This window comes from Venustampulla echinocandica, assembly GCF_003357145.1.
Source record: "Venustampulla echinocandica strain BP 5553 chromosome Unknown scaffold_0, whole genome shotgun sequence".
NCBI classification, from domain to species: domain Eukaryota; kingdom Fungi; phylum Ascomycota; class Leotiomycetes; order Helotiales; family Pleuroascaceae; genus Venustampulla; species Venustampulla echinocandica.
In genome coordinates, this window is record NW_022474205.1 from 952,852 (window position 1) to 975,826 (window position 22,975).

Here is a 22,975-nt window from a genome sequence, read left to right on the forward strand (position 1 = left end):
TCAGGGGGTATCGTTTTCACAGACACTGAAACTCCAGAACCAGGTATCAGACCCACCACCACCTCCGCAAACACCGAGATGTCGCCGTCCAAAGAACGGAAAACACACCATCTAAAGAGATTTGCCAAAGGTTCCATCATGCAGATATGCATAGCCGTCACTTTCTTCACTATAATCTTGCTGTAAAGCCGCAACGAGTTGGTGGTGCTCAAGCTTCAGTGCTTCTACTTCCTTCGTGAGTGCCTCCAAATCCGAAGTGAGACGCTTATTGGACTTGTCGACCCTGGCAATAGCAACTTGCTCACGCAGAACTGCTTCTGAGATATATCTCTTGTAGTCAGGGCCTCGGGTTTGATCAGCTAAGGGCTCGGCCTTGGACTGCCGAGTACGATCCAGTACCCGCTGTGCAAATCCCTTGTGCTTCCTCTGGAGATCAAGATGTGCTGCTTCCTTCTCCTTCATATTAGCATCAACCTGTGCTCGCATCATGGTGGCGTGCTGGGTAAGTAGGAGGCGTTCCATAGCAGCTTTACCGACAGCACTAGAAATTTGTTTGTTTGTGATCATCCCCTCTTCAAATTTGCTTCGAAGCCCGAAAACATAGTCTTTGGTCTTCAGGTATTCAGCCTTAGCTGTAGCTGGGTCGGCCAATGACGCAAGACTGAGTGCTGCGGCTTCCTGTATTAAATATTAATATATCAGGATCATAAAATGCTTGGGAAATTGGTTGCCTTACGGATGTGAGGCGTTCTACCAGGGAAGCACCTAAAACGGGCGGGTTCAGATCTTCATGATCTTCTCCGTGAATGCCAAATGCTTCCTTGTCGAGCCGAAGAGCAGCTTGTGGATTCATCCAAGTGAAGGTCAAGGGTCGAGCAATCATGTCAAGATAGCCTAAATATATCAGCTACGTTGACTCAGAACCGATATACTAACTTACCATGGGGATTCTTCACCATCTTGGGACTCTCCTCCAGGTCGTAAACTCCAGAGAGCCTACCACCCATTTCCTCGTCAAACTGCAGGGTAGCTTGAATCATAGGGGGAATAGCTCGCTCCGTATTATCAGAATACAAATCCTCCGGGATCTCCATCTAATATTGGGTTAATATTTTACATTTGTCCATAGAAATAAATATTCCAACAAGCGTAAACTTACCTGGGCTGGCATGTCTCTCTCTTCATACTTATCTGCTTGAGCAGCACCCTCAGCCCAGCGAGCGAAAGTTGCTGGGTCTATACGCGAGTCTCGATGGTCGCCTTGCCCGTCGTCGTCATCAGCCATCTCTTTGTAGAATGCCTCTTGCTCCTCGGCAGACATGATACGAGGGCCAGGAGCTTGAGAGTTTCGAAGATCTCTAAGACCCGCTGCTGCATACGGGCCGTCAGAGGATCCCATATACGCCTTGTACAGTTCACCTTCACTGTCCGGATCGACCCATTTGCCATTAATGCAGACGTAACCGAAGTTTGCATAGACATCATCGCCTTTATAATGATTTTTACCTATAGTTGGGGGGTTCTCCTTGATGAACTCATCATAAGTGAGGCATTTTGCTTGCGGCTTAGGGGCTTCAGCCATTGTTTCTGGTTGCATCTCAAATGGCCGGAGAGTTGTTATGATCGGTTCCCAGTAGAACTTTGTGCCTTTCGGAAATCTTCGCTTTGGTATTAGCTAGTCGTTATCGTAAATCATCAAGCGAAAGACTCACTCCTCAAGATCGTCCTCTGCAGGGTAGCAAAACTGCAAAGGTGGTGGCAAGCAACCTTGCTGGTCAAATGCTCGCACAGCGGTTGGGTAAAGAGTGTACATCAGCGGGTCAACTTGTCGAGTGTCGGGGGGCCCTCTCATACGAGCGTACGCATAAAGCATGCTTGGGGTCACTGGCTGGCGTGGGTAGGCACCATAGGGATCGACACCTCCATACGGGTGGTACATGTAGGAATTACCAATGTCTTGGTCTGCATCTGTTGAACGTTAGTTTTTCTAGCGTAAAGCCTGTGAAGAGGAAACTGAAGAAGACTCACCTTTGCTCTGGTCCATCTTAAGAGACTGTTCGATCTCGTCTTTGTGTTCGTATGAGATTACTTGTAAGGTTAGCGTGTTTGAGACTTGGAAGAAACAAAAGGGCACGACATAATTTTAGAAAATCCCTCGTGTGTGCAAACGTGGAGCCGGCCAGACGCCCTCGTAACGTGTGGTTATAGGTCCAATTAGTAAGAGATATGGCTCTGCTCAGTAACTACCACTTGACGAAGTATACCTCAGTGTAGACATGTAAAACCTGTATTGTAAAAGTACAATACCCTACATTGGGCCTGTCTTATGGGGTGATAAAGAGCAAATTGCAATAATATACCATTATTAAAAGCGTCAAACTCAAAAGAGAATGTTCTAACAACGCCTTGCTAATATCCATAAAAGCTCATGATGATATTTGTGCAATAGATTCTAAGAAACCACTTACATTTTAAGGGAACGACACCAATGTGACAATAATAGAGCCAACTGAAATATTAACCACACATTTTCCAGTAGACAACGAGACCAAAAATTTATTATATTGTAGGAAATAAGAATCAACAAGTCAAAGATTTAAATATTCTTATAACAATTCACACCACCCAAAATCATCAGGCCTGCTATTCCACATCCAGAACTGCTCCTTCTCGAACTGCATAAATAGTTTGGAAAGATTATAAAACAGGAAGGTTTCACAATGAGACTGTATTTATGCTCATTATAAACATATGTACTATGCCCACTGGGAGAATTCCATACTAGAGCTTAAAGAATCAACTTGATTCAAATGGAAAGATGAGAACCAGAGACAGTTTATCGACAGGTAAATATGAACAATGCACCAGCAACAACTAGATGGCCTGTTAGAAAAGCCTCCTCTCTTGGGAGGTTCAAGCAATATAACTTGCAGAACAAACATTGTAAGAGTCTACCTCTATTATATAATGCTTCTGGGGATTTGGAAAGCCTACAGAGTCAGGTAAATAAAAGATGTAGTATTATTGCAGGATGATGATGCTCTATCCCCTGAGTTTTATGTGGTTGCCAATCACATCACGTGCAATGTACAATGATTACGTACTCAAGCTATACACACCAGTTATATCTCATCCAGCATCCCAATATGCCGCCATCCACACCGACGATATAAGATATCAACTAACAACTAAAATCCATCACCAGCAATCACCAAAACAAAACCACCCATCCATCTCACAACAATGTCGTCGTCTTCCCACTCCACACCCGTCAAATCCCCCAAACCACCCGCAAAAGCCCAAAAATCAGGTCCGTCATCCACGCCACTATTCACGCCCACCATGCAAGACAGACAAGCTCGGAACAAAAACCCGTATTCCTCGTCTGATGATGAGGATTCTCCTGACGAGGATCAGGATGATCGGTATGACTCGTATGTGGATTTTATTTTAACGATCTATCTTTACTGTTTGCTCAACTCCCGATTACACACACACATACACACGCTACTAGTTTCGCGTTTGCTTCTTGAGGGCTGGAGCAGGTGATGATTTGCATATGAGATGAAAATGAAATAAGAATAGATTTGGCTAACAACAAGGGGATACTTAGCTATGGCCATAGCTCGTACGCCAATACCCAACTCCGCCGAGACGCCGCTATCAAACTCGACAACCCCGAGCTGGTCATGATGCTCGCGCAGTCTCGTAATGAGGTACGCACTATACTCCTTCTTATCTCTTGTTCTCCGCTGTACACTTCGATGCAGCCAGATATCTCACTTGCACCCTGTGTGATGTCAACAAGCTCACTAACCCAATCCTCACAGAGCATCCCATCAACCCGCCGCTACCTCACCAAGTTAATGGGTGGATTCATCACACAGCGTCAACTCGACGCCCAAGCTGCTGCCGCTGCCGTGAAGGTTCCTGATCCTAAGCCGTCGACGTCGAGACCTACTAGTACGAGGAAGACAATTTGATTTGGGGGGCATGCATGGGCGTTTTGGGGAGTTGGGAAAGAGAGCTGGAGTTTGTGGGTTTAGGGAGTGTAATGAGCGAATGAATGAATGTATGATGCGAATGATTCATATCGAGAAATGCAACTAGCTGTGAGATTTAATGAATGTAGTCTTTCAAAACCGTATTTATATATCAAAACTAACTAGCAATTCACTCGCACCAGCCAGCCTTAACCCTATAAATAAGTAAACACCTCTTAATGCATTCATTCACACACCCAACAACCTGCGGGGAATATAATTCATTTATCTTTGCTAAATACACATCACCTCCCCGCTCACACTCACACCACGATACGAGAATCAGCAAGCCGGTTGCGCTATCCTATCCTATCCTATCCTACTTCCTTATCTTACTATGATTCTATCTCGCAGATGCAGCTTTATACCCCAATGATACTTCGAACCCTAAATGCTAATCACCCAATTCCCGGGACGCCGGTTCACTTTCTTTCCCGAAACCCAAAGAATATAACGCCGGAACGATGATGATGATGCTGAATGAATGATGATGATGCTCATGCGTACCTAACTGACGGCTGAGGTTGCCACGTTGGTGGCGGTGGTCTCCATCCTGTGCTAGGCTCTTGTCCCCACCCTGGATCGCGACTACTAAGCCTTCTCGAGCTTGCATGCGGAACTGCTGGTGGAAAGTTCCATTGGTTGACGGGAGGCGGACCCTGCCATCCTGGCGGTAAGGGGGGCTTGTTCTGTCTCGCCTTGATGTTTCTCCTCCTCCTGCATTTACTGATGCAGCATGACAGGATAGAGAGTACTATGAGTCCACCGATGACGGATGAGAGAGCTATCACAAGCGTCTTGTTGCTATTTATCCAACTTGTAATCTCTTTGCCCACGCTAGAGCCCTTGCAGTTTCCATTTTCACATCTTCCGCCGCCCTGGCAGGAGGTTCCATCGAGGAAGTTCTGTTGCATCTTGTAGCAGACGTTTGCGCCAAATTCTGGAGAGGCGCAGGAGATCTGGCAGCCAGATGGGGAGCAAGCATAGGTATCATTTCCTTGCGTAAATGAACCCATTATTGACTTGCATTGAAGATCGCGGGATGTGCATTGGCCTGAAGAGCACTCGAGGGAGCTAGAGTTGCCACATGATGTTCCTATGAAAGTTGTTAGCTTAGGTACGTATCACAAAACATATAAATAATAACATACCTGCGGGTGCAGTAGCATCAGGTGGACAAGTTGCTGCTGTACCACTACACACTTCTTGAGGATCGCAGACGCCTGTGCTTGCCCGACAAACAGTGCCACTGCCTGCGAACTGGCAAGAGGTAGTACAGCAGTCTTCATTGCTTGGATCGCAGACGGCACTGTTTTTGAACTTGCAAGTCGCTGGATCACAGCACGGGTTGGAGCCGCATCCATTTGGTCCACCACAATCACAATCCTCACCAGACTCGACGATGCCATTCCCACATTGACTGGCTGTAATAATAGTCACGTCCTTATTTGCCAGCAAACAGTTCGTCTTCACACTATTCCTGGCAAAGCCCGCGCAAATATTGCCAATAGTGCAGGGAGAGAACTTCTGAATATTGGCCCCGGTGCTAGGATTCATGATGAAAGCTCCAGCAGCATCACAAGTCGTGGCACTCAACGGGCAACATTGCTGGGATGCAACGGTCTGTCCATCAGCGCATGATTGGGACGTGCAGTCGTGAACGGCACCAAAGGTATGGCCAGTCTCATGAGCAATGACCTGCCATTCGGTACTCGTCCTAACGACTACATTGGCTCCAGTGACAGTCTCATTATTACCACTAGCAGTTGGGGATTGTGCAGTGTTGACACAAGCCTGACCCAACCACGCCAGCCCAACAGCTGATCCAGTCGCGCAGGTGCTGAGAAGCGTCCAGTAGGCGTTGTTATCTGGTCGCTGGCCTCTCCATGCCGAAAAGAGATTCAATCGATCCTGGATTTTCACACTATCACTGCAACCAACATTCCAGGGAGCAGCGGGTTGTGCCGTAGCAGGGCAGGCAGCGTCGCTGATGGTAAGATTTTGGAGACCTAGGGTAATGTTGAAAGAATCCTCATACTGCGTGGAGGCGGTATTGAGGGCCAAGATAATGTTCGCGCGAGCAGTTGCTGAAGAGTTGAAAGCCGCGGTGTAGGTACAATCAGTAGCTATACCCACCAGAGCGACCTTGCGAGTAGATGGGCATCCAGTAGTTTGTCCAATCGTGCTGGCCAGATTTACACCAGCCGAGTTTCCGAACGTTTGGCCGTCAATCTGGCGGCCGAAGATCGATCGGGTCGAGGCTGAGCCCCAGAACGTGTCCTCCCGCTTCACCATCGCCCTGTATACGGGATGATCGAGTTGAGTGTTGAAGCTTAACTTATCGGCCGAGCAAGAAGATTCCCCCGAAAGACTTCTCTTCAACTCGCCATGGAAACGCCCTTCGCTATCCCCACTAATCCCACTCATAACATCGGAATCCCTCCACACAACCATATGCTCGCCATCCGTGTGCTCTGGTATGGGATCTAACTCATGTTTTGTCTGCATGTAATGCGTCGTGGTCTGAATATGATGATGGTCTCCATCGACTCGAAAGGCGCCTTCGAACAGAGGATGCTTGCCATCCCGATGGACGAGTATCCGAGCCCAGCCAACATTCTCCCACTCCGCGCCCTCATATCGCTGCACCACCGTCTTCCCCTTGAAAACCCGGTACTCTAACCTATCAACAGGCTCGGCATGCTTCACCGATCCATCGGGAGCAAGGTAAGAAATGGTCGCACTGTCGGAAATAACATCGTGATTCGGCGTCAGGACCAACTTTACCCTCCGCTTCCCTCCATGGAGATCAAACGTCACCGAGAAATCTGACAGGGCATTTACTCTATTCGACGGCGTACGAAAAGCCGCGTTATCTACGGGCGATAGATATCTTATTGGGTTCCGCTGCGTTGAATGTGCTGCGTTGGGGGAAATTCAAATGTTAGTCAAATGTAAACGCCGCCGAGTCTTTCAGCTCAAGGGAACGCATCTCGTACCATCGGCCCCGGATAAACATAGTGTGCTGACGATGACCGTCGCTATGCTCCTCAATAGTCTCATAATCTAATACAGTGCGACGAGCGATACCACGAAGACCTCCGGAGTGGTGCACCGCCGCTGAACTCCCACTGTTATTGGTGCCGTTTTGTTGTCTAGACGATTGTCATCCAGCCACTGGACCCTCGAAGTCGTGAACGAACGTAGAGACGGAGGAAGGGGGCGAAAGCGAAAGCGAATTAACGGCCGTGACTGCGCATCCAGGAAAAGTATGCGTATGAAGTCGATCGGCCAGCGAAAGCGAGGGATTATAGCGATAGATAGGTATAGGGTGAGGGTGTGGATGTGGCGGGAGTAGGAGTGCAATAGTGAATGTTGTTTCTGGTTCGCCGTGCTGGAACGAGGTCAGGTTGAAGGGGGAAGCGTATCGCTAGCCTGCTTCGGACTTAAAGGCTATGTCTGAAACAACAATCAACGTACTGTATGAACTGCAGTCTGCAGTCTGCACGCACAGTAGGTGCCGAGTAGATATTCAAAATACAGATACAAATGGCATTGATAGGTAGGCAGGGTAGGTATGTATGCGTGTGCGTGTGCGGTTCTTGCAAACAAGTGAATTGAATTACTTTCTTTCCCTTAACCGTCCCAAGTCTGCCAAGTGACATCGATACACGTACTCGTAAGCTGACAGAAACTCCACCCGGCAACCATTGTATCCATTGTACATCATATCCACTCCTCTCCTTCGCGCGCAGGGTGCTTCGTATATTAGAACCACAAAACTTATTGACTGACTCACGAATAAAATATCCCTCTGCTACGTAAAGTTGTAAACCATCCCATCTTCAGCGTTACCTCGCTGCTTCACTCTGTGGCGAAGCAACTCATAACCTTAAACCTTAACCATATTCCGCCTCGCTGTCAGAAGTTCGCCCGCGCGCGTCGTCATCAGAATGGCCGGGCGATAATGGTTGGTCGTTGTGGTGGCACCAAGAACTTGGTTCCTGTATCCACAACAACGGGTGTGTATCATCCCATCACGAGAGTTACAGTTATTTCATCTATTAATTGGCATTATTATTATTATTATTATTATTATCGTACTCTAATACTTCGCTCTCTCTCTCTATTATTATCTCAAACAAAACCCCTTTCTTACATTACCCTCGAACCTCGCACATCAAACACAAAGGGGTCGATCATCCATCCAACCAATCCATCCGAACCCCGAACCCTCCGGCCATGTACATAAATTATTTCTATATTAAGGCCTTTTCATAAGTACCCCCGTACCTCCGCAAACCTCCCCCTCCGATCCCATACTTCATCAGCGCATTTCAAATCAATCCCGCTCGAAACGAAACAGACAAAGTATGATTCCACATCCCGCACCCATATTATTATCCACATCCCCCACATCTGCAATCCTGTACATCCGATGATCAGCTCAAAATCAAAGTTGCCGCCCGCACGAAGGATTGCGTAGCCGTGTGGCTTGGCATGCTTGGGGGAAGGGCGGCTGTGCTTGGCCTCTGCATGCGGTATGAAGTCACGAGTAGTGAAGCCCGGATATAAGGTATAAGAGAGGTCATCACCAGGGCTTTAAGTGTACTTATTAGCTGACTGGCTGTGTTTACTTATCAATAAGTTCCACTTAGCTTCTGTACTGACAGGTCCCAGCTGTACGAAGTACTGTACATGTACGTGGCTGAGTCCACAAAGCACCCAGCGGACTCGTACAGTCCAGCGAATACCCTCACGAACGCGCAATGATGTGGTGGCTTAAATAGACTAGCATTTTTCAGCTAAGCTACTCGCGGCTTGTCATACATAACAAAAAAAATAGAGCCAAAAAATAAAAGTCTCGCTGAATCTCGTAGCAAAATAATAAAGAAAATTGACTGGGTGGGAATATATCATCATCACCACCGGCAATTTTCTTTTCCATGAAACCAAAAAAGTTTGCTGATACCCCCCTGGCCTCCTAACACCGTTTGAGTTTCGCCTTTACTTTGGTCTCGACGCTTGCACGGTGTCGATAATTGTGTCTACAACGGTTGGGTCCGAAAGCTAATTTGTTTTTAGTAAAAGTTGCAGGGGCTGAAAGTGTTATGGATAAGTGAGGTAAGGGAGGGCTTACTGTAGATGTGTCCCCAAGTTGATCCTCCTCACCAGCTAAAATCTTCCTTAGAATCCGGCGCATGATCTTACCGCTTCGAGTCTTGGGGAGATCTGGAACAACGAAGATGGCCTTTGGTGCTGCGAATGGACCGATGCTCTTTCGGACTTGCATGATCAGGTCCTTTCTCAGCTGGTCGGTGATCTCGACGCCATCCTTGATAGCCACAAATGCGTTGACGGCTTGGCCGGTGAGTTCATCAGCGATACCCACGACGGCGGCTTCGGCAACGGTGTGGTGCTCGATCAGCGCAGCTTCGATCTCGGCGGTTGACAAGCGATGACCGCTGACGTTCACGACATCATCGACACGTCCTCGGATCCAGTAGTAACCTTCGTGATCGCGTCCAGCCCCGTCGCCCGTGAACTAAAAAACGGAGTATCAGTAAAAAAGAATCAACAAACATACCAGGATCCAACGTACGTAGTATCCCTTGTAAACATTCAAGTATGTGTCCATATATCTCCTGTGGGCTCCCCAAACCGTACGGGCCATGCTGGGCCATGGTTGCTTGAAAGCAAGCACACCTTCGACATCATTTCCGTGAATCTCTTCGCCGGAAACTGGGTCGATGATCGCGGGCTCGATGCCAAAGAATGGGAGAGAAGCACTTCCAGGCTTGGTAGGGGTGATACCTGCAAGAGGTGTAATGACATGACTGCCCGTCTCGGTTTGCCAGTATGTCTATACATATATTAGCACATCTTCACTCCAACCATACGAAAACCACTCACGTCAATAACATGGGACTCCTCCTTTCCAACAGTCTCAAAGTACCATTTCCAGACCTCGGCAGCAATTGGTTCGCCAACAGTGCCCAGAACTCTAAGTTTAGTCATATTCTTCCTGATATGTTGATCACCAGCGCGCTTCAATAACCGCAGCGCTGTTGGCGCAACGTAGAATTGGGTAACCTCATGCTTCTCGATAACATCCCAGTATCTTGAGAAGTTGGGGTACGCGGGAGTTCCCTCGAAGACAACCGTCGCAATACCAAGGAGCAGAGGAGCGTACACGACATATGTGTGTCCAGTAATCCATCCAACGTCACCACCGCAGAAGAACTTATCGGTATCATGAATATCAAACACGTATTTTCCGGTCGCCGCCGCACCCACTAGGTAGCCACCAGTTGTGTGCATAATACCCTTGGGCTTGCCTGTTGAGCCAGATGTGTAGAGGAGGAATAGAGGATCTTCTGAGTTCATGGGCTCGGGGGCAATGTATGCGGGCCACTTCTCGACTTCCTCGTGCCACCAGTAATCCCTCCCCTTGGTCCAGGGCACATCAGCACCTGTCCGCTTGTAGACCAAGCAGTGGCTGACATCTGGGCATTGCTTCAAAGCATCATCGACAATCTTCTTGGTGCCGATCAGCTTCCCACCACGCTTGCCCTCATCGGTTGTGATAACCACTCTGGACTGGGCATCGATGACACGGTCGCGCAGCGAGTCTGCTGAGAAACCAGCAAAGACGACCGAGTGGACGGCACCAATACGCGCACAGGCAAGGAATGCGATGAGTGCCTCTGGAATCATCGGCAGGTAGATGGCAACGGTATCTCCCTTCTTCACACCCATCTGCTTCAGAACATGAGCCACCTTGCAGACCTCCCGGAGGAGCTCGCCATATGTAAGGATGCGCCCATCGGCTGTCTCGTCGGCTTCGTAGATAATCGCGGGCTTGTCGGGGTTCTTGATGGCATGACGATCTACACAATTGTATGAGGCGTTGAGCTGGCCCTCCAGGAACCACGAGTTATCGCCGTTCTCGAAGCTGCCGGCGTGAACCGTCTGGAAGTCCCGCTGCCAGGTGATTAGTTCCCGGGCCAATCTGCCCCAGAACTGCTCTGGTTGGGTGATCGACTCCTTATACAGCGTTCGGTATTCCTCGAGGCCTAAATGGAGGAGTAAGCTTTGGCTTGGCAGCGTTTTTAGGGGGAGGGTTACACACCACTTAAATGAGGTTTTCCAGGGTGTTCTATACAAATATTAGTTAAATGCCTACAATAAAGGAATTCTCTTTGGGGGAGATCGAGGCGAACTTACTCGCCATCATGGCTTTGGGGGGGTCTACGCAAAAATAACAGCGTCAGTGGGGATGATTCAGCTCCAAAGCGGGGTGTTGGCGATCTCTCTACTCACGGAAAGTATCGACTTCATGGGACTCTGCCACCACGGGGATGGCGGGCTTAACGTCGCCTGCAGACATGATCGCGGATGGCTTGACTGTACTGGGAGGATGGTTTGGTCAAGGGAAAATGGGGAGGAAGAAAGATGGGGAGGAATTCCGGAGGTGTTTTTTGGGTCCAAATTGCCCCGCGCGCGGTTCTTATATTTAGGGCGTTCAAGAGACGGCGATTGCTGGGTGCAGGGATGACTGTTGGGTTGTCTGCTGGCCCCCCACCACTGACTTAACCGTACGCCAGGCACCGGATGAGAGGGAGAAATAACCGCAGGGAGAGGAGGCTAGGAAGGCTAGGAGTGCTGGGAGTAGGAGCCTAGGGAGCAGAAGGAGATTTCGAGCTTGGGGGAACCTAGCAGCGCGCGCCGCGGTGGAGGAATGCGACGGGAGAGAGTGGTACTCGTATGGATGGGAGAGCTGTGTGATTTGCGTTTGTGTGTGTGTGTGACGTGAGATGGGTGGGAGAGGATCGATAAGAAGGGAATGGCGAAAGTATATATACCTTATACGTTGAGCAGAAAAAGAGAAGAAGAGGGGAAGAAACGGGCGGTGGGAAGGACGTTCTAATATTCTTCTCTTGGTCTTCTCTTGGTCTTCTCTCGTTCTTCTCCAGCTTCTCCATCTTCTCCAGCTTCTCCTTTGCCTTTGCCTTTGCCTCTGCCGACCTCTCCTCTCTCCATGTTTCCCCCATCCCGTCTCCGCCTCCGAGACAGTCTCCGTTGGTTGCCGTGCTAGCGTTCTGGGCCCTCGATCCATGGGCCCATGGATCCCCAGAAACAGTGGAAACCACTCTCTGTCGTGCTCTGCTGTGCTCGACCGAGTACACACTGTCTCGGTTCAAGGGACATTCTTATTACGGAGGATGAGGGTGGGCAAGTCATTGGGCAATGAGCAGCAGCACACGACGTTGCTCCGGGCGAAATAGCCGGAGCAGAGCCAGTGGCTGCGTGGCTGATTGGGCCCTCGGGGGGCAACCCGTGGCTACACAGGGGAAAGCCCAGCAGTTAGTCGTCGCTGGAGTTGCTGTGGTAGCCGCAGATCAGGGATTCTTCCAGTGGCATCATCATGGACATCCTCCCATCCGAGAATCACGACCACCTGCGTCCTCACCAAGAATCAGTAATACGTTACACACTGCCGACTCTGTGGAGTTAGTAATAGCACAGGTACCGCGCTATAGGTGCTCTACGCGATGCAGTAATACCGACATCCGAAATGCCATCCATCTTGCCCTGCCCATCAACGCTCTATCTGGAGAACGAAGAAGAGGCATTTATCCACATTAGTCGATAGCAATGTTGCACACCGAAAGGCTTCTTCTGCAACCGCCGGTTGTAATGCATACCTACATACCTATCTAAGGTACTCGTGCTGTATCACTGCTGTACCACTTTACCTCGTACTACTTACCTACCTAGTTGCCTTACAGAGTACCTAGGTACTCTACCTGCTAGGCGCCACCAACATCTCTCTCTCTCTCTCTCTCTCTCTCTCTCTCTGCCTCTGCCTCTGCCTCTGCCTCTGCCTCCCCTACGAAAGTACCTCCGCCCTCCGCAGCCCTGCCGTGCTTGGCTCCTCCATCTTCCACGGCGCTTTGCCTCTCCTTTGTCTGTCCCTTTGGTCCTTTACCCCATTCCCCCAGTGCCAATGTTTTCCCCCATCCCGTGAATCGGATTGCGCCGCACTATCGCCGCATAATCATCACAACAGGACAAAGCCCGTGTTGCCATTGGGCGCTGGGAGCCCCCATTGCGGAGTGGCTTCCTATCCGATGCTTATGTGCCCGGAAGGAATCTCTTGACCTCTTGTCGTCTTGCCGTCAAAAGCCACCATGGACCCTTCCTCTTAGCAGGGCTTTCGCTTTCTACCGAGACAAGAGTCAAGTGCCTTGGAACATGACGAGGCTGATAACGCATTATTACTCGTTTGCCTCGGTCTCGTTCGGGAGCCCGATACCTCTAGGTACCTAGTACCTAGATATATCAACGCCGTCAACGGAACGGCCACCACAGAGCGAGGCCCTCCCGACTTTTCCTACCGGTTGCCCGGGACCTCTTATTAATCCCTCATTAGCAAATTACGCAAATTACACCCTCTTCTTTCTCTTTTTCCTTCATTGTTTTACTCGCCCACCCACTGCCTCCCCCATTAATCGATTCATCTGGGTGTCAGCTCCAGCGCTACTCAAGCACAGCAGTTTTATTATCCTTGGCCTTGGCGGCTCCTTGCTGCGTACCAACATCTGCACCACCACCTTGTCCCGTCGGTTAACACCGTGTTGGGGATCCAGATGGTAGATGCACAGCATGGATTGATACAGTATTACCACGTATTCTTTGGATGCTACCCTCGCTCGTCGTCCCTCTGGGTCCTGGCAAAAAGGCAGCTCTCAGGGGCGGCTGCATTCAGCAGTCATCAATTCCCATATCACACGCTTCGTGCAACTAAGCCATCCCAATCTAATGATACGCATGCAGGACGTCGTACCGAGAGAGTTGTTGTTACTGTTGTTGTTGGAGAAGCGCAAACGCACAGAGACATCCACACTCCCCGGCATATCAAAAGTATTGGCACATATATACAGCGAGACAAACACCGCACGCAGGGCACAAGCATCCACTACTCCCCTTCCCAAACACCGGCTCTTCATTTCAAAGTACTTTCGTACTAACTCGGAAACACCCCTCTTTCCAGGATCCAAACATCATTATTTCCCAGCCGCACCCAGCCCAGACCGTACCTACGTATAACCAACCCCTTGTAATATATCATACCATTTATTATTCCATGCCCTCAAAACCTCAAGCACCAACACCACTCCCAGGCCCATAGCCCTGCTCTCTCCTCGTCTTCGCCGCTCCCTCCGTCTTCCCCTCTCCACGATCCTCAACCTTGCCATACCCCGCCCCTTTAGCAGCTTCTCCTTGGTTTCCAACAGTCTGGCCCGCATAACCTTGCTCACCCCCCATCATCCTCTCTCCACCATCCCCGCCGCCGTTCGCCGCATTATTTTTATCCTCCGCTTTCTGAAAATCCTCCGTGGCGCTAGAAGTTTCTATGACACGTGGGAAATCAGAATTGAAACATCCGCCAACTGCAACGGGAAAAATATCCCAATCTATAAATATATGCAAAGGAAACAGACATGAGAGACGTATCGAGGTACATACCACCAAATGACCCCCTTGACTTCTCATGTGGTTTCATAAACGTACTCGTTCCCTCATACCTATAAATATAAATCCATTAAAATCAATCCTCCCATCATCATTCACACACCGCCTCTCAATTCAACCTCCGCCCCGTAGTAGAAAACCTCTCATGTTTATTGCAAACATGAGTATGAAAACTAAAGATAAAAGTAAGGAAATACGTAAATAATACTACTCACTGCGTCTGTTCTCCACCAGGCTCCGTATCCATTAAATTTCCGGTATTGCTTGCTCGTGACATGATTTTCTATTTTGTTTCTGCTGAAGGGGTTGGGTTTGTGGTGGGATGGGAGGAAGAGTAGATGGTCTTTTGAGGAATAGTGATTTGATATGAGGGGGAGCGTGGTGGGGGGATGGGTGTGAGGGTTCTCGATGACGTATGCGGGACGGAGGAGATGCACCAGCTTGTTAACTCGATTTTATCTACTTTGGGAACGTGGGAATTTGGATTGGGGGATTCAGTGGAAGGAAGTAAATGGCAGATGGGCTGATGGGCTGAAAGGGTTAAGTATGAAGTAAGTAGTAAGTAGTTGGGAGTAAGCACTTTAGGTATGTGGGAGACTCTAGTACACAAGTGTGAGTGAAAAGTATGTGACTATAGTATACAACCCAACTGACCTACCCTACAGCTCCTAAATGCTATGAAAACATACAGATCCCGCTTTTTAAAACAACACAGAATAATCATCTCAACTCCACACCTAGCTTATTAACCAGCTCTCTGCTCACTTTCTCATGAAACTCATTAGCCTCCTCGTTCGTCAGCGTCCTCTCCAAGCTACGATAATTAATACGATAGCATAGACTCTTCCTCCCTGTTTTGGGATGCGTGAATTCATCCACCTTGGTCACATCTTCCACCACATCTCCGCCTACATCCCGCACGATTTCCATCACGTCATTCTCGTGGAAATCCGCTGCGTTTGCGCGGATTCCACCGCCTGCGGAGGATGAGGAGGACCGTAGCCAGAAGGCTACGTCTTTGTAGCATGCGGGGTATTTCGAGAAGGGCACATATCGTTTCAGCCTATGTAGATCGTCCGACATGCCCTTAAACTGGCCCAGGAACCGCTCATCCTGGGACCAGAACAGACGGATATCCGGGATTTCGAAAAGAAGCATGGCAATGCGTTCGAGACCGATTCCAAACGCCCAGCCTACTTGTGAAGGCACACCTGCCTTCTCGAATATATCCTGCTTCACGACACCACTTCCGAGCACCTCCAACCAATCACCCTGCCAGAAGATCTCCAGTTCCCACGACGGGCTGGTGAACGGGAAAAACGCCTCTATCCAACGGACCTTCAGCGGCTCATCGACATATTTCGGATTCGTCGCTATGGCCGCATCTTTAGCACGGGAGAATATCTCCACGACCATCAATTCGAGAGAGCGCTTGAGATGAGCGGCAAGAGCCTCGGCTTCGTCGTGGGAATGTCCGTGTTGGAGGGGGTTTCGCTCGGGATGCGTAGGCGGGTTTGGATCCTCCACGATCATGGAGTGCGTAGGCAGCTTTGCAATATCTTCCCATACTGCTTGGGCGATATTCCCATGAGGCACCTTCTTCCGATCCCACACCCGCGCGCCCTCCATCTGGTGGAATATGGGGTAGTGCGTGCGGTCAATGGCGTCTCGACGGTATACATCTGCGCTGATGAGAAATCCCTCGCTGCTGTTGGCGCGGAATGCATCGAGCTGATGCGCGCTGGTGTGCGTTCGTAGAACGGTTGATGCATTCACATAATATGTATCTGCCTTGCTTCGTCCAGGGTGATCTGGAGGGAAACCCAGAGAATCGAAGTTCTGACCCGTGGTTACGACGGGGACGAATCCATTGTGATGTTGGTAGGTGGGTTTGGGGAATTTGGATTCGATGATCGAGCGAGTTATGGAAATGGGATGATCTTTTTGGATGTGCAGTTGCCGTCCAATTGAGGAGGCAATAGCTGGAGGAACATTGTGCCATTCATCTGTCGGGTATACTGTCTCACCGAGCTTGGTTTTTGGTTGTGGACGACCTGGACCTGCCGATTGTCAGGAGCTTGTCCATTGGTGAGTGGAGTTGACCTACGAACCTCTTGTCGAGCTATACCGGCACTGGGAGCAAACTGGAAGTCTACGCGAATTGGAAGTAACAAGACCAGTGAACAAGGCCAAGGTCTCACTGGCTGTAGACAGGCCATGTGGCCGAGCTAGAGATTTGTACCCCATGATGAAGCCGAGCTCTAAAGTGCGTTCACGAGAACCGGAGCTTCGAGCTTCAAGTGACGCGATACACGCCTGGCAACATGCTCGAGTTTGCCCTGGATGGAATAGGAACCATAAGCGACTCCACCCGGCTTACTCCGCACACCCTACGGAGTAACATTTCGCCCTCTCCGAGCTCGCGATGCGCGATGACGCCAGACAGAACCTCTCGATTTCCCTGGCCTTCCGGTCCTTAAGTAATGACTTTCATGGTGCTCCACCTCCGAGGTACAAAATGCTTCTCTTGTAATGTAAAAGATAGAACCGTCCCTCTTTGATTCAATGATTAGCCCCGTTTGAAACAATCGGCATCAAAAGAAACCTCCGTCGACTACGAGGGTTTTAGGTTCGGCCGCCACTTTTGCGGCCCTGGCCTAGCTACCGCGCAAGTTTAAGTGGAGCGTCGGGCATTTTAAGATGCCGACATACTTCTCGAAATCTTTGAAGATAGGCGACTAAAACTTTCCCGACGATAGCTGACCGCGACTCATAAAGCCTCGCGCCCCTATCCACCACTTGTCTACCCGCTCTGTTTATATACAGTACACGTTCGCTCATTCAGCGACACGGAATGCTTCGACAGGAACAAGATCAATTGCCCGCCCCATTATGTCCTCTGGGAAGGTAGTCCTCTCGGGTCTCCCGCAGCAGCAGCAGTCGCCGAAAAAGGAGCTCTCAAGGAAGAAGGCTTCGGAGAAACATGTGCATTATCCGTTCTGGTTTGGAGGGAGCGCAAGTTCGCTCGCGGCATGCGTGACGCATCCGTTAGATCTTGGTATGTGGATAATCTCTGTCCTCTAATTATATCTTCCTCTGCTAACAAATACGATAGTAAAGGTACGCCTTCCGTGATGCCCATCCCTAAGCAAGAAAGAAAGATACTCGAGGAAGGAAATACATATGCATATATACTAAGACAGAATCAACTACCAGGTCCGCCTCCAAACTCGCTCCAGCAATGCGCCCACGGGCATGGTCGGCACATTTGTGCACGTCGTCAAGCACGATGGTCTCTCGGGTCTATACCGCGGTCTGAGCGCTTCACTGCTCCGTCAGATCACGTACTCGACGACGCGGTTCGGGGTATACGAAGAACTTAAAGCCGCGCAAAAGACACCTCCCGGGTTCCCAACCCTCATCGCCATGGCCTCGGTATCGGGGCTAATCGGCGGCGTGGCAGGAAACCCAGCAGACGTGTTGAACGTACGGATGCAGCACGATGCCTCGCTCCCCGTCGAGCAGCGCAGGAATTACAAGAATGCCGTGGAGGGACTGGTACGCATGACGCGCGAGGAAGGCTGGAAGAGCCTGTTCCGCGGCGTGTGGCCGAATAGTATGCGCGCGGTGCTGATGACGACGAGTCAATTGGCGTCGTACGATGGGTTCAAGAGGCTGTTGATTAAGCATACGTCGTTGGAGGATAATCTGACGACCCATTTCACGGCGTCTCTCCTGGCGGGCTTCGTTGCTACGACGCTTTGCTCGCCTGTAGATGTTATCAAGACGAGAATTATGTCCTCGCATGAGAGCAAGGGCATGGTTAGGTTCTTGACTGATGTGTATAAAGTTGAGGGAGTTGGATGGATGTTCAGGGGATGGGTACCGAGCTTTATCAGACTTTGTCCCCAAACGATTTGCACCTTCTTGTTCTTGGAACAGCATAAGAAGATATACAGACACCTGACGGGTATAGAAGTGGATGCGGTGATTTGAGCAGGCGGCAAGGCTTCAACGACTGACGAGGATGCTATTGACTTAGACGGGTTTGATATCTAGCCATTTCAGGCCGAGCGCCGTGCATAGTATTTTTTGGATATAGGGGCTGGCTGGCGTTCTACAGAGATAGAAGCATCTTTCGGCGTTTTGTATATGTAGGTATATAGTCGGGTATCATGTTTTTGTCCATTCTTTAGTCTAATTTTGGCCAGCCTTTCCCCATGGGCCGGAAGACTTTTTTCTCCAACGCCATGACCATATATGCAAATACTATTACAAACTGGGCCTCGTTTCCGTCCGCTTTTCAGCATGGGGGTTTGACTTGAGGCTCCATGTCCTGCTTACCTAGAGATTGATGCCCCGACGCCCTTTGCAGAAAAGCCTGGCATACTCGCAAATTTATACAGCGTCCTCTCCAGCTCAGCTCCATCCAGAGCCGTTTTGCCCATATGGCGTTGCTCCAAAAGGCGTCGTGGCTCCGCCTCCCCATGCGCTGGCATTTCCACTACCGAAAGGCGTAGTATAGCCCTGATCCTGCCAGTTCCCACCATTCATGCCAACATCCGGGCTGCGAGGTGCACCGCCATAGGCATCACCGTTGGCGCCGCCTTCGCCCTCTGTCAGATCCTGAATCACAGCCGCTAGCTTCTGTTGGAGGACTTTAATGCCCTGCTGGACGACCGCGTCCGGATCTAGATTTCCGACGGTTTCCAGCTCGAAGTAGAATCTGTCGGGAGCGGCGTCGTAATCGAAGGGCTCTCCTTCCTGGGGCGGCTCTTCCCACTCGGCATACTTGCTCTTTGGCCTTCGCAGCATATTAGCAAGACATATAGACGGGACCGGGAAATCCAAAACCTACCATTCCTTCTCCGCATCCGTCTCGTACCAAAGATCCGTGTGCTTTAGCTTATTGTGAGGATCGTACTCGAAGCCAACTGCGGCGACAGGTGCCCATTTAGCGTGCTCCTTCGCAATGCCCTTCTTCGCAATGCACTTCATCCGCAGTTCTTGATCCTTTCGCAATTTGCAGATAATCGTGCCCAATCCATCTACGTCCGTAATCACAGGATTCCCCACCCATTGATTTGGACGTCCTTGATCCACCACCAAATCTCTCGCATAGACCTTCATGATTTCATCACCAGTGCACCGAGCGTGGAGGGTAAGCGTCACACTGCACTGATCGCAGTAGTTATCGCAGTTATCGCAGTCCCGCGAGTACGACACATCATCGACATTCTTCGAATTCAAGGGGATGAGACCCAGACGATGGGCGATGAACTCATCTGCCAGGACTGAGGTGTTGGCTTCCACCTCGACCAGGTCGACGGCCATGGTAGGCACCTCGGCGAGCACGACTCGGCGCAGAGAGTTTGCGAAGGCGAGGTCGACATTCTGTAATTCGAAATCGACATGCTGTGCTCCTGCCTGTCATGTTTGCGTATAAGCAAGAGGAGCCTTTTGCGCGCGCGCCTGGAACAAAGCCCCGTTGACGGTGACTTGACTTTACCTCTGTGATCTTTACGGAGGGCCCCATGGCCTCCGCGTCCATCACCATCGGATCGTAGTCCATGTTGAAGATGGATTATAGGTCAGGGTGCGCTGTGGCTGTTCCTGTTCCTGTGCCTGAGCCTGAGTCTATGCCGGTGTCGTGAGCTGTGTCGAATAAGGACGACGGGGCGATCTGCAAGGCCTTCTCGGGGGTTTCGACCTTGTGGAGTTGCGTTTTGCTGGGCGAAATCGCGAGACGGCGCGCTGCTGCGATGAGGCTGAGACTGTGGCGAATTTCGGAAGGGAAGAATGCAAACGCGAAGGCGGCCGCAATGGGCACGCTAGCAGCTAGTCACGTGGGTTCGCATTGTTCTGAGCAGCGCCAAGACCAAGCATGGAACTGGCGAAGAGAACTTCGTACAAAATCAGATACCTTCTCGGTATGAGGCACGTACTGTAGGTTCCATCTCATTGTTTCAATATTGGGTTTGGGTTTGGGTTTACAACTACGTTTCTCACCAGGGAACAGATCAAAGAATCTGCCCAAAGGAATTAAAGGAATCAAACGAGCACGAGTACGAAGTCCGCGTTCTGGCTGGTCCATTACTCCTTACTCGTACTGTTTGCTCGCTCGGCTCTATCGCTGCTCAGCCTCGCTCTCGTGAGAGCTTTTCCACTGCCAGGTGGATCATCAGTCAACAACACTCCGTAGCTCCGAAATCCCATAATCTAGGCCTTTACATCCACAGGTAAGAAGACCGATTGCTTGCTCAGCCTGTATATATCCACGTCACGCAGCGGTGAAGCTGGTACCTGTTGCCCAGCTAGAGGGGCGGAGGGGAAAAGGGGTACCGAGCTCTGCACACTTGACTCCTGCGGATTGTACAGAGTACAAAGGAGTCGTCGTGGCATTGCGGCTTTGCGGGATGAAGGCTTTGACATACTTGACAAACAACAGGATCTCGTGCATCCGTATGGCGTCCACTGTGGCCAAGCTGAACTGAGTCCGTCGTTGTGTCAGGAGAGAACACCCATTATGATGCTGCGGCCTCAACAAGCACTGTTCAACACCTCCAAACCACACCCGTCTCGGACACCTGATCCTCCGCAGATCTGGGATCCTCCGCATTCCCCAGATCTGCGTGCATCGTGGCGTCGGGTATTGAATTGTCGGAAACCGAGGTGGTGCTGCGGCCACGGCACTTGGTCCTCCTGGATTGCTTGCGTCTCCCAAAGGATGGAGCTCGTAGGTAGAGCAATAAGCAGCCACTAGCAGTGTCATGTACAGTACCAAGCACTGCTGGGCGAGGATGTCCGTATTAGGTAGTCCATAGGGCCCGATAGTAATACGTATAGTTACACGCAATATCGCTATCTATCTATCCACCGTAAAACCGTAAGTCGAATCGACACAGCAGCGGCAAAATGGCCGCGTCTGACTGACTCTGACAGTCGTCTGACTTGGCTGGTTCCAGCGTCGCGGCAGCGCACGCGGCAGTCGGAGAAGATCCATCTGGTATTTGATACAGCCGTCTCAAGAGGCTCAGACGCCAGGGACGATAATTGGCAATATCATTCTCCTCATTAGCGCCTGGTGGGAGGTTGGTGTTGGTGGATTGTGGATGGCGGGCGGTGGATGGAGGAAGGGATCCTGTCTCGCCGGAAGCGGTTTCTGGCTTTTTTGCCTCTCCGCCACTCGCTGTCGCCGAACGCTGTGGCCGCAGAAACTGGAAGAAAACGCATTACATGCCTAGGAACCAAAGGAACCTTACACAGCGTCAGAAAGAGAGAAATCGAGGCGCAGTCTCGCCAAGCGCCGCCCGCAGCCGCTAAAGCCGTCGGATCCCAGGGTCTGGCTGTTCGCAGGCAACGTCACTTGGTCTGCTTCGTAAGTAAGGGTCGGTCTGTATAAAATATCAATGGTGTCCGCCCCTCTCTTGTGCTCCCTACTTTGATACCAGAACAACACAAACAGCATCAAACGTCGGCCATTCTACTACATCCGCAAGCTAAACGCTGAAGAAGAGAGTTCCCTCTGCGAGGCCACCTCTCATCTATCTACACATCCCACAACCACAACCACAACCACATACGCACCCCAAGAAACAGCAAGAATGTCCCAAGGAAGTTCCCCCTCCTCATCGCGGTCCGGCTCCCGTTCACGCCCAAAATCGCCCTTGTCCATAGACCTCTCCTGCATTCCCCCACTGGTACAGCCCACGCCGCCTTCGAACACCCTCATCATCACCAACCTGCAAGACCCAGCAGTCTTCCACCCCGAAAACATCCAGATCCTCAAAGACCTCATCAACGGCGCAGCACCCATCCACTCCTGGGCGCCCCTCCGGTCCTTTAGCCGCATAATAGTCTCCTTCTTCGAAGAGCAGTCCGCCATCCGTGTCCGCCAGATCCTCGACGGCGAGACTATATTAGGCCAGCGCGTCAAAATCTACTTTGGCCACCAAACACCCATCGAGCCGAAAGACGAGCATCTCCACCTCCCCGACGCCGGAAAGCTATTCTTCATCTCCCCCCCGCCTTCGCCGCCCCATGGATGGGAAGTCAAGATGGAGGACGCACCAAACAAGCAAGTCCATGCTGAAGACCTGGCAGAGGCACTGGCAAAGCTACATCACCGCCCAAACCCCAACTTACCCGCGAGTCCGATCAGTGACGGAGAGCAAGAGGGCAGAACACGTAGCGGATCCACGACGATATACGACCCGAGCGATCACGGATGCAGCCCAAATCTCCCCGCCATATCGGTATCAGTAATGGGAGAGGAGGAGATCAGTCCCTTGACTGCCGAGAAGCCTCTATTGGCACATACTGCAAGACCACCTGTGGAATTGATGGAGACATAAAAAAAACGGTTGGGGGTGTATTCAGGAGAAGCATTTGGC

The 22,975-nt window shown here is 50.6% G+C and overlaps 9 protein-coding genes across 9 annotated transcripts; 3 read left to right on the forward strand and 6 right to left on the reverse strand.

Annotated features, from left to right (window-relative positions):
* Positions 1-111: 111 nt before the first annotated feature.
* On the reverse strand, positions 112-2,044 carry BP5553_00297 (uncharacterized protein; the record flags this gene model as incomplete). The annotated part of the gene is made up of 6 exons (XM_032008920.1): positions 112-678; positions 737-894; positions 941-1,094; positions 1,160-1,658; positions 1,713-1,968; positions 2,029-2,044. 6 exons carry the CDS (start codon positions 2,042-2,044, stop codon positions 112-114), a joined length of 1,650 nt encoding a protein of 549 aa, XP_031872974.1.
* A 1,199-nt stretch (positions 2,045-3,243) lies between these two features.
* Positions 3,244-3,983, forward strand: BP5553_00298 (uncharacterized protein; the record flags this gene model as incomplete). The annotated part of the gene is made up of 3 exons (XM_032008921.1): positions 3,244-3,434; positions 3,626-3,716; positions 3,831-3,983. 3 exons carry the CDS (start codon positions 3,244-3,246, stop codon positions 3,981-3,983), a joined length of 435 nt encoding a protein of 144 aa, XP_031872975.1.
* A 557-nt stretch (positions 3,984-4,540) lies between these two features.
* On the reverse strand, positions 4,541-7,106 carry BP5553_00299 (Metalloproteases (Zincins), catalytic; the record flags this gene model as incomplete). Its single annotated transcript, XM_032008922.1, has 3 exons — positions 4,541-5,139; positions 5,195-6,964; positions 7,043-7,106. The coding sequence occupies 3 exons, from the start codon at positions 7,104-7,106 to the stop codon at positions 4,541-4,543; spliced, it is 2,433 nt and encodes an 810-aa protein (XP_031872976.1).
* A 1,944-nt stretch (positions 7,107-9,050) lies between these two features.
* Positions 9,051-11,433, reverse strand: BP5553_00300 (Acetyl-coenzyme A synthetase; the record flags this gene model as incomplete). The annotated part of the gene is made up of 7 exons (XM_032008923.1): positions 9,051-9,113; positions 9,184-9,588; positions 9,646-9,906; positions 9,957-11,119; positions 11,176-11,202; positions 11,271-11,294; positions 11,367-11,433. 7 exons carry the CDS (start codon positions 11,431-11,433, stop codon positions 9,051-9,053), a joined length of 2,010 nt encoding a protein of 669 aa, XP_031872977.1.
* Positions 11,434-14,207: 2,774 nt separating this feature from the next.
* On the reverse strand, positions 14,208-14,859 carry BP5553_00301 (uncharacterized protein; the record flags this gene model as incomplete). The annotated part of the gene is made up of 3 exons (XM_032008924.1): positions 14,208-14,524; positions 14,577-14,635; positions 14,798-14,859. 3 exons carry the CDS (start codon positions 14,857-14,859, stop codon positions 14,208-14,210), a joined length of 438 nt encoding a protein of 145 aa, XP_031872978.1.
* Positions 14,860-15,302: 443 nt separating this feature from the next.
* Positions 15,303-16,829, reverse strand: BP5553_00302 (putative phenylalanyl-tRNA synthetase, mitochondrial; the record flags this gene model as incomplete). The annotated part of the gene is made up of 2 exons (XM_032008925.1): positions 15,303-16,642; positions 16,694-16,829. The coding sequence occupies 2 exons, from the start codon at positions 16,827-16,829 to the stop codon at positions 15,303-15,305; spliced, it is 1,476 nt and encodes a 491-aa protein (XP_031872979.1).
* Positions 16,830-17,474: 645 nt separating this feature from the next.
* BP5553_00303 (Mitochondrial carrier) lies at positions 17,475-18,578 on the forward strand (the record flags this gene model as incomplete). The annotated part of the gene is made up of 3 exons (XM_032008926.1): positions 17,475-17,640; positions 17,698-17,702; positions 17,799-18,578. 3 exons carry the CDS (start codon positions 17,475-17,477, stop codon positions 18,576-18,578), a joined length of 951 nt encoding a protein of 316 aa, XP_031872980.1.
* Positions 18,579-19,001: 423 nt separating this feature from the next.
* On the reverse strand, positions 19,002-20,154 carry BP5553_00304 (Uncharacterized protein; the record flags this gene model as incomplete). The annotated part of the gene is made up of 3 exons (XM_032008927.1): positions 19,002-19,386; positions 19,441-20,009; positions 20,092-20,154. 3 exons carry the CDS (start codon positions 20,152-20,154, stop codon positions 19,002-19,004), a joined length of 1,017 nt encoding a protein of 338 aa, XP_031872981.1.
* A 250-nt stretch (positions 20,155-20,404) lies between these two features.
* BP5553_00305 (uncharacterized protein) lies at positions 20,405-22,936 on the forward strand (the record flags this gene model as incomplete). The annotated part of the gene is made up of 6 exons (XM_032008928.1): positions 20,405-20,512; positions 20,595-20,821; positions 20,871-21,231; positions 21,525-21,588; positions 21,827-21,960; positions 22,034-22,936. 6 exons carry the CDS (start codon positions 20,405-20,407, stop codon positions 22,934-22,936), a joined length of 1,797 nt encoding a protein of 598 aa, XP_031872982.1.
* Positions 22,937-22,975: the final 39 nt, after the last annotated feature.